This window comes from Oryx dammah, unplaced genomic scaffold, assembly GCF_014754425.2.
Source record: "Oryx dammah isolate SB20612 unplaced genomic scaffold, SCBI_Odam_1.1 HiC_scaffold_27, whole genome shotgun sequence".
In the NCBI taxonomy this organism is placed as follows: Eukaryota; Metazoa; Chordata; class Mammalia; order Artiodactyla; family Bovidae; genus Oryx; species Oryx dammah.
In genome coordinates this window covers 64,273,964-64,286,928 of record NW_024070211.1, presented here as the reverse complement: position 1 = coordinate 64,286,928, position 12,965 = coordinate 64,273,964, and the positions used below count along the sequence as shown (strand labels likewise).

Below are 12,965 nucleotides of genomic sequence, written 5' to 3'. Positions count from 1 at the left end.
CCCATAGGTCTCTAAGGATGTGGTCTTTTTTTTTTTTTTTTAATCTATCTTCTGTGTGTTGTTTAGATTGAGTAATTTTTAATCAATTTGTCTTGAAATTCATTATTTTCTTTCTCATCTTCATTCTTCTATTGAGCATATCCAGTCAATTTTTATTTCATTACTGTACTCTTTAGTTATATAATTTCCATATGGTTCTTTTATATCTTATGTTTCTTTGCGGGAATGTTCTATTTTTTAAACAACATTGTAATGGCTTATTGCAACATTTTCATGATAGCTACTTCAAAACACTTGTTAGATAATTCCAACATCTGAGTCATGTCAGTGTTGGCATCTGTTGGTTTTTTTTCTTATTCTAGTTGCAATTTTCCTGGTTATGATTACTGAGTTTAGTTAGTATCCTGGACATTTGGGGCAGTCTATTATGAGATTGTGGTTTATATTTAATCTGCTTTGTAGCAGAGAGTCAACCTGGTAGTAAACAGGTCCTGGCCTGCTTTTTTGAGTTGTGGTCCTAACGGCAATCTAGTTTCCAGATCCTTTGCATTACTGTTTTGGTGGTGTGTGTGTGTGTGTCAAAATTATATGTGTGTGTGTGTTTTATCTAGAGACGTTACTCAAAATTATACATGTATTCCACACTGTGAGTTTTAAACCTTTGCTGTTTTAATTTTGGTCAGTTTTACATATGGTTCATTATTTGAATTTTTATTTCAGGATTTAACTTTCTCTTTTTCTAGCAACCTCCCCTCCCAGATCGTCCTGTTTCTTTTTGTTTGGCAGATGCTCCTAATGCAGCTGGGTGGAGGTGGGAGTAGAAGTCTAGGCTTCCCTCTCAGCTCCTGCTGTCACCACCCCGATGGGGGAATCTGAGCACTGCCTATTAGCACTAGTCAGAGGTTTAGCCTGTGTCCTCAGCTTCAGCTGATACCATGCCTGGGGAGAGACTATGTATTGCAGCTTGCTGTTGATTGGGAAAGAGTAGACGACCAGGCTTCCCACTTGATGCGGCAGTACCAGTAGGCAGATAGAACTCCAGGCTCCTTACTTGATATCCATGGTGCTGTTGGAGACAGGTGCTGTGTTTTCCATTGGGTTTGGCAGGATTTGGGTCAGCATTAGCAGTAAGGTTTCTGTCCTGCTTTAGGTATCCTTTCTTGGTCATTTGCTGGAGAAAACAGGTTTACATGGCCTCTTTCCATCCAGCCTATTGGTGTTTCTGGGTTGTAAGAGTCTCTAGTACCAAGTCTTCGGTATGTGGGAGGTAAAAAGAAAACTTGAGAGTCTAGAAATAAACTCATATCTGTGGTCAGCAGATTTTCAACAAAGTTATCAGGAGTATTCAGTGAGGAAAGAATAGTTTCTTCAACAAATGATGCTTGGACAGTTGGATATCCACATGCAAAAAATGAAATTTCATCATTACCTAGGTATATACCTACCATATACAAAAATAAACTCAAAAAGGCTAAAGGAACTACATGTAAGATTTAAAACTTTAAGAACATATATAGATAATTCTTTATGACCTTGGATTTAGCAATAAGTACGTAGATATGACACGACACTGAAAGCACAAGCATAAAAAAATGAATAAATTGGGTTTCACAAAAGTTTAAAACTTTCTGTGTATACAAGTATATGATCAAGAAAGTGGAAAAACACCTATGGTAAGGAATAAAATATTCACAAATTATATATCTGATAAGGGTCTAGCATCTAGAATATAAAAAGAACCCAACAACAGAAAGATTATCAATCCAGTTTTGAAAATGGGCAAAGGACTTGATTAGACCTTTCTCCAAAGATATACAAATGTCCAACAAGCACATGAAAAAAAATGCTCAACATTATTAGTTATTATAAAAATGCAAATCAAATCAAAATCACAGTGAAGTACCACTTCATACCCAGTAGGATGACTTTAATCGAAAGCATAGAAAAAGCGGTGGCAAGGCTGAGGAGCAGTTGAAGCCCTCGGGCATTGCTGGTAGGAATGTAAAATGGTTCGGCTGCTGTGGAAAAGTATGTGGTGGTTCCTGAAAAAGGCAAACAATTTCCATATAACCCATTGATTCCACTTCTGCCTGTGAACCTAGAAGAGTTGGAAGTAGACACTCAGATACTTGTCGTTCAGTTCAGTCACTCAGTTGTGTTTGACTCTGCGACCCCGTGGACTGCAGCACGCCAGGCTTCCCTGTCCATCACCAGTAGCGGAGTCTACCCAAACTCATGTCCATTGAGTCAGTGATGCCATCCAAGCATCTCATCCTCTGTCGTCCCCTTCTCCTCCTGCCTTCAGTCTTTCCCAGCATGAGGGTCTCTTCAAATGAGTCAGTTCTTTGCATCAGGTGGCCAAAGTATTGTAGTTTCAGCTTCAACATTAGTTCTTCCAGTGAATATTCAGGACTGATTTCCTTTAGGATGGACTGGCTGGATCTCCTTGCAATCCAAGGGACTCTCAAGAGTCTTCTCCAACTCCACAGTTCAAAAGCATCAATTCTTTGGCACTCAGCTTTCTTTTTTTTTAATAGTCCAACTCTCACATCCATACATGACTACTGGAAAAACCATAGCCTTGACTAGATGGACCTTTGTTGGCAAAGGAATGTCTGTGCTTTTTAATATGCTGTCTAGGTTGGTAATAGCTTTCCTTCCAAGGAGTAAGCGTCTTTTAATTTCATGGTTGCAGACACCATTGCAGTGATTTGGAGCCCAGAAAAATAAAATCTGCCATTGTAGATACTTGTACATAATGCCAGTACCCAGAAGATGGAAACAACCCAAATGTCCACTGACTGGTAAACAAACTGTTATGTTTGTTTATCAAACAAACATAATATATAATGTAAAATATATAATATATATACTATAATTTATAATGGGATATTATTTAACCATAAGAAGGATTTAAATGTAATTACATAGTACAGAACCTTGAAATGGAACCTTGAAAACATTAGTGCTGAGTGAAAGGAACCAGATAAAAAAGGCCACATATTGTTCAGTTCCACTTACATGAAATATTCACAGTAAGTAAATCCATAGAGACAGAAAGCAGATGAGTGGTTGCCAGGGCTAGGATAAGAGATACTGTTTGATAGATATGGTATTCTTTCGGTGTTGATGGAAATGTTTTGATACTAGATAGAAATGATGGTTGTACAATACTGAATATAGTAATGCAACAAATTGCACACTTTTGTTTATTTGTAATTTATTTATTTACTTGTTTGTTTATTTTTGGCTGTACTGGGTATTTGTTGCTGCATGCAGACTTTCTCTAGTTATGGTGAGTAGAGGCTACTCTTTGTTGAGGTGCACAGGCTTGTTATTGTGGTCGCTTTTCTAATTGCACAGCACAGGCTCTAGAGTCTGCGGGCTCATTAGTTATCATGGGTAAGCTTAGTTGTCCCATGGTATTTGGAAGCTTTGTGGACCAGAAATCAAACCTGTTCAGTTCAGTTTAGTCTCTCAGTCATGTCTGACTCTTTGCGACCCCATTAACTGCAGCAAGCCAGGCCTCCCTGTCCATCACCAATTCCCGGAGTTCACCCAAATCCACGTCCATCGAGTCTGTGATGCCATCCAACCATCTCATCCTCTGTCGTCCCCTTCTCCTCCTGCCCTCAATCTTTCCCAGCATCAGGGTCTTTTCAAATGTGTCAGCTCTTCGCGTGAGGTGGTCGAAGTATTGGAGTTTCAGCTTCAACATCAGTCCCTCCAGTGTCCCCTGCCTTAGCAGGCAGATTTTAAATAACAGAACCATCAGGGAATTCCCAAAAGTGCATACTCATAAATGGTTTCTTTTGCATTGTGTGAATGTCATTTCAGTAAAAAGAAACAGAAAACACAAGGAGTTCTCTAGCCCTGCTGCTTGGTACTTCTTTTCTTTCAGAGTTAAAAAAAAATGTTTATCTTCCTTTTGTTGTTGTTGTTTGTTGATTTCACTCAGGTGGCGGTATAGGGAAAAATGCATCTACTCTTTTTTCTAGACAAGCGCATTAGGCTCACCTTATTAGCTTTTTAAAAACAGTAATGTTCAATCAGTCTTAAAGACTAAGCACAATGACAGAAAACTAACCAAACTGTTTACTTGGATCACAACCTTGTCTAATTCAATGAAACTATGAGCCATAACATGTAGGGTCACCTGAGATGGATGGGTCATGGTGAAGAGTTCTGACAAAACATGGTCCACTGGAGAAGGGAATGGCAAACCACTTCAGTATTCTTGACTTAAGAATCCCACGAAGAGTATGAAAAGGCAAAAAGATATGACACTAAAAAATGAACTTCCCAGGTCGTTAGATGTGGAATATGCTACTGGAGAAGAGTAGAGAAATAGCTCCAGAAAGAATGAAAAGGCTGAGCCAAAGCAAAACCAATACTCAGTTGTGGATGTGACTGGTGATGGAAGTAAAGTCTGATGCTGTAAAGAACAATATTGTATAGGAACCTGGAATGTTAGGTCCATGAATCAAGGTAAATTAGAAGTGGTCAAACAGGAGATTGCAAGAGTAAACATTGACATTTTAGGAATCAGTGAACTAAAATGGATTGGAATGGGTGAATTTAATTCAGATGACCATTATATCTACTCCTGTGGGCCATAATCCCTTAGAAAAAATGGAGTAGCCCTCATAATCAATGAGAGAGTCCAAAATGCAGTACTTGGGTGAGTCTCAAAACGACAGAATGATCTCTTCTTGTTTCCAAGGCAAACCATTCAGTATCACAGTAATCCAAGTCTATGCCCCAACCACTAATGCTGAAGAAGTGGAAGTTGAACGGTTCTATAAAGACCTACAAGACCTTCTAGAACTAACACCAAAAAAGATGTCTTCTTCATCATAGAGGGCTAGAATGCAAAAGTAGGAAGTCAAGAGATACCTGGAGTAACAGGCAAGTTTGGCTTTGGAGTACAAAATGAAGCAGGGGAAAGGCTAATAGAGTTTTGCCAAGAGAATGCACTGTTCATAGCAAGCACCCTCTTCCTACAACACAAGAGATGACTCTACACATGGACATCACCAGATGTTCAACACCGAAATCAGACTGATTATATTCTTTGCAGCCAAAGATGGAGAAGTACTATACAGTCAGCAAAAACAAGACAAGGAACTGACTGACTGTGGCTCAGATCATGAACTCCTTATTGCAAAATTCAGAATTTAATTGAAGAAAATAGGGAAAACCACTAGGCCATTCAGGTATGACCTAAATCAAATCCCTTGTGATTATACAGTGGAAGTGACCAATAGATTCAAGGTATTAGATCTGATAGACAGACTGAAGAACTGTGGACGGAGGTTCATGACATTGTACAAGAGGTGTAATCAAAACCATCCCCCAAAAGAAGAAATGCAAAAAAGCCAAATGGTTGTCTGAGGAGGCCTTACAAGTAGCTGAGAAAAGAAGAGAACTGAAAGGCAGAGGAAAATAGGGAAGATATATCTATCTGAATGCAGAGTTTTGAAGAATAGCAAGGAAAGATGAGAAAGCCTTCCTAAGTGATCAGTGCAGAAAAGTAAAGGAAAATAGAATGGGAAACAGTAGAGATCTCTTCAAGAAAATTAGAGATACCAAGGAAGCATTTCATGCAAAGATGGGCACAATAAAGGACAGAAATGGTATGGACCCAACAGAAGTAGAAGATATTAAGAAGAGATGGCAAGAATACACAGAAGAACTATACAAAAAAGATCTTCACGACCCAGATAATCACGATGGTGTGATCACTCACCTAGAGCCACTGGAATGTGAAGTCAAGTGGGCCTTAGGAAGCATCACTACAGACAAAGCTAGTGGAGGTGATGGAATTCCAGTTGAGCTATTTCAAATCCTAAAAGACAATTTTGTGTAAGTGCTACACTCAATTTGTGAGCAGATTTGGAAAAGGACTGGAAAAGGTCAGTTTTCATTCCAATCCTAAAGAAAGATCCGCCAAAGAATGTTCAAACTACTGCACAAGTGCACTCATCTCACATGCTAGCAAAGTAATGCTCAAAATTCTCCAAGCCAGGCTTTAATAGTACGTGAACTAGGAACTTCTGCATTTTCAAGCTTGATTTAGAAAAGGCAGAGGAACCAGATATCAGATTGCCAACATCTGTTGGATCATTGAAAAAGCAGGAGAATGCCAGAAAAACGTCTGCTTCATTGACTATGCTAAAACCTTTGAGTGTGTAGATCACAACAAACTGTGGAAAATTCTTCAAGAGATGGGAATACCTGACCACGTTACCTGCCTTCTGAGAAATCTGTATGAAGGTCAAGAAGTAACAGAAACGGACATGGAACAATGAACTGCTTCCAAATTGGGAAAGGAGTAAGTCAAGGCTGTATATTGTCATCCTGCTTATTTAACTTACATGCAGAGTACATCTTATGAAATGCTGGACTGGATGAAGCACAAACTGGAATCAAGGGTGCAGGGAGAAATATCAGTAACCTCAGATATGCAGATGATACCACCCTTATGTCAGACAGCAAAAGGGAACTAAAGAGCCTCTTGATTCAAATGAAAGAGGAGAGTGAAAATGCTGGCTTAAAACTCAACATTCAAAAAACAAGGATCATGGCATCTGGTCCCATTACTTCATGACAAATAGATGGGGAAACAATGGAAACTGTGAGACACTTTATTTTCTTGGGCTCTAAAATCACTGCAGATGGTGACCGCAGACATGAAATTAAAAGACTCTTGCTCTTTGGAAGAGAAACTATGACCAACTTAGACATCATATTAAAAAGCAGAGACATTATTCTGGTGACAAAGGTTCGTCTAGTCAAAAGTATGGCTTTTCTGGAAGTCATGTATAGATGTGAGAGTTGGACCATAAAGAAAGCTGAGCGCTGAAGAATTGATGCTTTTGAACTGTGATGTTGGAGAAGACTCTTGAGAGTCCCTTGGACTGCAAGGAGAGCCAACCAGTCCATCCTAAAGGAAATTAGCCCTGAATATTCATTGGAAGGACTGATGCTGAAGCTCCAATACTTTGGCCACCTGATGGGAAGAACTGTCTCATAAAAGAACTTGATGCTGGGAAAGATTGAAGGCAGGAGGAGAAGGGTATGACAGAGGATGAGATGGTTGGATGGCATCACCAACTCGATGGACATGAGGTTGAGCAAGCTCCAGGAGCTGATGATGGACTGGCATGCTATAGTCTTTGGCATCACAAAGCGTCAAAGATGACTGAATGACTGCACTGAACTGTCTGCTCCCCTGTCTATCTTGAGCCAGTTTTATGAGAATGGTAGAGGGGTCGAGGAGCTGAGTTGCATTAATGCAGAAAATGTTCACAGGTTATTCAGATGGGGACCTTCATTGTGAAGCACTGTTTGAAGCACATGCTTCCTACCATTGATGAAACTATATGGGGCCCTGAAACAGGAAGGGAAGCTCTTTACAAGGAAGATTTTCCTTTTGAACATTGTTACCTGTGAGTTTTAATTTTGAGATTGCTCTGGCCATCTTACTAACAGCCTATAAATGCAGCCAACATCAGGAAGGCAGATTAGAGAGGTGGAAACCTGGCACTTGATGACCCTTCTCATCTGCTGTTGCTTTTGCTAATGTTTCCAAAGTGCTTTCTGGATAGATATACCTGTCTACAAGGTTAACAGCATCAAGTGACTTTTACCTTGCTCATTGTATTTACTTTTTGGTTGATTGTGGGAAACCTGGGCTTGATCCCTGGGTTGGGAAAATTCCCTGGAGAATGGAAAGGGCTACCCACTCCAGTATTCTGGCCTGGAGAATTCCATGAACTGTATAGTCCATGGGGTCACAAAGAGTCGGACACGACTGAGTGACTTTCACTTTTCGCTTTGCTCATAATGTGTCATTATGGTTTTCCACTTTGATTCTTTTATTGCTGAACGTGTTAGTAGTTTCTCCATGTTTTATTGATTAGTCACACTTTTCTTTAGAGAGTTATCATTCTGTTTGTGTTCCACAGCTTAGTAGCTATGGGACTTTGGCAAGTTGGAATTAACTATTCTATTACTACAACAGTAATAATGCCTACATGATAAAATTGGTGTGAGGTTAAAATGAGATATTTTTCTAAAGTTTCCTGTGTACTTGCATAATTAGAATAGTGTCAGTTTCCTACAAATCAGTTTCTCAGTTTTTATTTCCCTTTTTGTGACATTATTTATTCTACACATGCAAATTTTAAATTGTATTTAGTCAAATATGTCACTTTCGTGTCATAATTTAAAGGACAATAAGACATGGATTAAATACAGCAGTTAATGTAGTAACAGGTCAAGAAGCAACAGTTAGAACTGGACATGGAACAACAGATTGGTTACATATCTGGAAAGGAGTATGTCAAGGCTGTATATTGTCACCCCGCTTATTTAACGTCTGTGCAGAGTACATCATGCAAAATGCTGAGCTGGATGAAGCACAAGCTGGAATCAAGATTGCTGGGAGAAATGTCAATAACCTCAGATATGCAGATGATACCACCCTTATGGCAGGAAGTGAAGATCTAAAGAGCCTCTTGATGATACCACCCTTATGGCAGGAAGTGAAGATCTAAAGAGCCTCTTGATGAAAGTGAAGAGAGTGAAAAAGTTGGCTTAAAGCTCAACATTCAGGAAATGAAGATCATGGCATCTGGTCCCATCACTTCATGGCAAATAGATGGAGAAATGGTGGAAACCGTGAGAGACTTTATTTTGGGGGGCTCCAAAATCACTGCAGATGGTGACTGCAGACATGAAATTAAAAGATGCTTGCTCCTTGAAAGAAAAGCTGTGACCAATCTAGATAGCATATTGAAAAGCAGAGACGTTATTTTGCCAACAAAGGTCCATCTAGTCAAAGTTATAGTTTTTCCACTAGTCATGTATGGATATGAGAGCTGGACTATAAAGAAAGCTGAGCACAGAGGAATTGATGCTTTTGAACTGTGCTGTTGGAGAAGACTCTTGAGAGTCCTTTGAACTGCAAGGAGATCCAACCAGTCCATTCTAAAGGAAATCAGTCCTGGATATTCATTGGAAGGACTGATGTTGAAGCTGAAACTCCAATACTTTGGCCACCTGATGCGAAGAGGTGACCCATTTGAAAAGACCTTGATGCTGGGAAAGATTGAAGGCAGGAGGAGAAGGGGACGACAGCGGATGAGATCTTTGGATGCCATCACTTACGTGATGGACATGAGTTTGAGTATGCTACAGGAGTTAGTGATGGAGAGGGAAGCCTGGCGTGCATGGGGTTGCAAAGAGTCAGACACAGCTGAGCAACTGAACTAAATAACCTGAAAGCAGAAGACATTTGCAAAGTTCTCCTTATATCTTCATTTTTATTATAGACTCTTTGAACCAATTTGCCCTGAGGCAGACTTTTTAAAGTACTGTGTAATGTATGAACTCCTTATGCTCAACCAAGTCATTGGCATGAAAACAGTTGCAAACTTATTGTGAGAGAAGAGTCCAAGAATTTTAACAATCTGTAGGTATATAGCCTGTGAGTTTGATTTCCTTTTTGTTTTTCTTCCAGAAACATGATCAGGGGCAAGTTCTGTTGGATATAGTCTTCAAGCATCTTGATTTGACTGAGCGTGACTATTTTGGTTTGCAGTTGACTGATGATTCCACAGATAACCCAGTAAGTTTAAGCTGTTGTCCTTCATTGTCATTGCAATTTTTCTGTCTTTATACTAGATCCTTTCTGATTTACATTGTTCACTGATTTTGTAAGTTTAAAAAATTTTTTTAATTTGAATGATTAGAGGTAATTCTTTAGCCTTGAACTTCAGTTTCTTATGTTTTAATCTGTTAGGTTATTTCCTTTAGGCTTTCATGATCGTAAGTCAGTCTGCTGATCAAATGCCTGTTTCTTTCTCTGTATGTCTTAGACAACTGAATGGCAAACCTCATTCATACTTCTTTGAGAGAAATATTGGGCATAAAAGTTATAATGTTAACATTAAAATTTTGAAGTAAATACTTAAAATACTAATGTATCTTGAGTCTTTCATAAATCAGGCTGTATTAAGAGGAAATTAGTTTTTTGTGGCATTCATGGCAAGCTGTTTCTGATGAAAATTCTTAATTTGTTAACTGTAAATTTTCCAAGTACAAAGATTCACAGGAGATGCTTCCAAATGACAGAGGTTAAATTTCAAAGGTCTACAACTCTTGAGCATTAAGTTCCTTTGATTGTTAACTAATTCCTTAGTAAATGCAGTAATGATTCTTTTTATTAGAAAGATCACATGATAGAAATAGATATCATGTGATGAATAACAGAAATAGTGAATTTTTTATAAATTTATATGGTTATACAGTTAGGGTTTTTCACAAAAGAATATGCTATCCTTTTGATTAGTAAAGGAGAATGACTGTTTGGAAGGAAATGTTTTGTGTACAGGAGTGGCTGAAGAAATGGTTCTCTAAATCAGACTTTAGAAATCAGTTTGTAAGGCCTTATTAATAGAAGGACTATGGAAAATATGAATAACTCTTGTGAGAAAAGTAGAGTTTCTTTCTGTCTCTTGTTCTCATTTGCTCTCATGATTAGGTTCTGGGTGTCTGAATGAATGGTTAGTGAGAAGTAAATATGAAATGTTAAATATTACTTTTTCTTGGCTTTGCTTACTGATTCTGTGTGAAAAACAATGAAGATAATGTGGATGAAATAAAGCAAGATCCAGTTAGTCTCAGTGGAAATAAATCCTTTTGTACTGAACTGAAATAAAAACAAACTTTTCTCATACTTTCTTGACTTCAACAGATGACTTGGGCTCCTCCCAGGGCCTGTAAGAAACAATGTTATTTCTTAATAAATAAATGCAGGTGATAATAGAAGTGAGGACAAATGACAGTAATGCCACCTTTCACTGAAAGATAAATTGTTAACCAGGCAAACACCTGAAAGGTATCTACTATGATGTGCAATATTGAGATTTAAAAAAATAAATAATTCTTACTTGATCTTGCTGACACTCATAGGTCAGACTTTCTAAATATAAGCCTGTCTTTAGATAGATTGAAGAAGTGATTAGAAAACAGAGGAGAAAGAGATCAGCTATCAATACTTAACCACCATGGTCACTAAGAAAGTGTTCCAGAAGGACTTGTATGTGAGACCACATGTATTACAGGAAGTTAAAATTCTGTCACATAAATTTATACACAAGAAGACACTTCTACTCTAAAACAATTACAGCAGGATGAATGTGAGGAAGCAGAGATATTTTGAGCTAGGTTGGTCTTTTTGCTGTCTCCTACTTTTTCTTGGTGGCTTAGTTGTAAAGAATCTGCCTGAAATTCAGAAGACTTGATTTCGATCCCTGGATTGGGAAGATCCCGTGGAGAAGGGAATGGCAGCCCACTCCAGTATTCTTGCCTGGAAGGGGAATGGCAGCCCACTCCAGTATTCTTCCTTGGAGAATTCCATGGACAGAGGAGCCTGGTGGGCTACAGTCCATGGGGTTGCAAAGAGTCAGACACCTTTAATTTTCATGAGAAATACCCCAATCCAAGGACATAAAAGAGATAAAGCCCAAGCTGAAAAAGAACATTAGTAGCTCAGTCATGTCTGACTTTTTGCGAGCCCATGGACTGTAGCCCACCAGGCTCCTCTCTCCATGGGATTTTCCAGTCAGATTACTGGAGTGGGTTGCCATTTCCTTTTCCAGCAGATCTTCCCCATGCAGGGATTGAACCTGGGTCTCTTAGATTTCAGGCAGATTCTTTATTGTGTAAGCCACCGGGGAATCCCTAAAGCCCAAGCTACATGCTGGTATTAATGAAATTAGACTTGAATCTCCTAACTCCCCCTGCAGGTCTTTTCACAGCACTACAACTTCAGTATTTAAATATTCAGAAGAATCGGTGTAATGGGAAACATGTCTGAGGAGGAGCCTTTAGAGCACAAATCTCATTATTGTCCCATTTCTGATTGTCAGTATGAAGTGTATCAAGACTTTAAGGATAATTAACGGACTGAAGGAGAAAAATGCCATTTTTAAAAAGAGGAGTAAGGGCATAACATTTGTGAAACATCTATTGTGTAATTGTTAGTAAACCAAATTCTCACAATAATCTAATGAAACTGTTATTAAAATTTTCCTGAAGATGAAAAACTGAGGCTTACAAAACTTGTTTAATTACATAGATAATTAACTAGCTGAGAAAGGATTTGAAGTCATATCTATCTGACTCCAAAGCCTTTATTTATCTACTGAAAAGTATTGCTTCCCAAGAGATAATGATATAGATACATAGGACTTACAAAGATGAACATACTGAGGAGAGGGGGTGATCATGCCATAAAACTACCAGCAGTGATCAAAAGGAATTTGGTAATATTCCTAAAAAATGAATTGTTGTCAATTCTTATTAGTTAACAGTTTTTTTCATCTTAAAGCTTATATATGTTATTTATACATGTATGTGTATAAATGTATGTTGCATATATATACGTATATATATACAGACACGTACATACACACTATATATTCACTTTAGGGGATCAGAATTAATATTGTCTTAGGCACATAGCTACTGATATCAATTTAATTGATAAACTAAAAAAGCACTTAACATTTGATTGTAGAGTTATATGTGGAAATACAGAATCATAATTGACTATCCTTTGCTTTCGAATATTCCCTGGAAACGAGTTTCAGTGCAGCAAACAAAATTACTTAAAGAAAGGCTTTGAATTTTGAAATTTCTTCTGCTTTCATTTAAAACCTATTTATCACAGCTTTAGCTGTTAGCATAATGTTTTATATAACAATTTTGTTCAGTAAATATGTATTGAATGAGAGGGCAAAATAATGAGTAAATGGCTCTAATTCATTATCCATGATTTCTGTAATTTCATACACACTTAATGATGTTGTACCTTGGTGGCCTTTATCAGCATGATTTCATCAGAGCCTTGAGCCTTACATTACTTGTATGCATCAAGGGTAATATATTTACTG

General features: G+C 38.2%; 1 protein-coding gene across 2 annotated transcripts in view; it reads left to right on the top strand.

The window, feature by feature from the left end:
- PTPN4 (protein tyrosine phosphatase non-receptor type 4) overlaps positions 1-12,965 on the top strand; it is a 194,246-nt gene that overhangs the window by 67,582 nt on the left and 113,699 nt on the right. For both annotated transcript variants that reach the window (XM_040228963.1, XM_040228962.1), the window contains exon 3: positions 9,527-9,634. In XM_040228963.1, the coding sequence (XP_040084897.1) occupies positions 9,527-9,634 (108 nt within the window). The remainder of the gene's footprint in view (positions 1-9,526; positions 9,635-12,965) is intronic.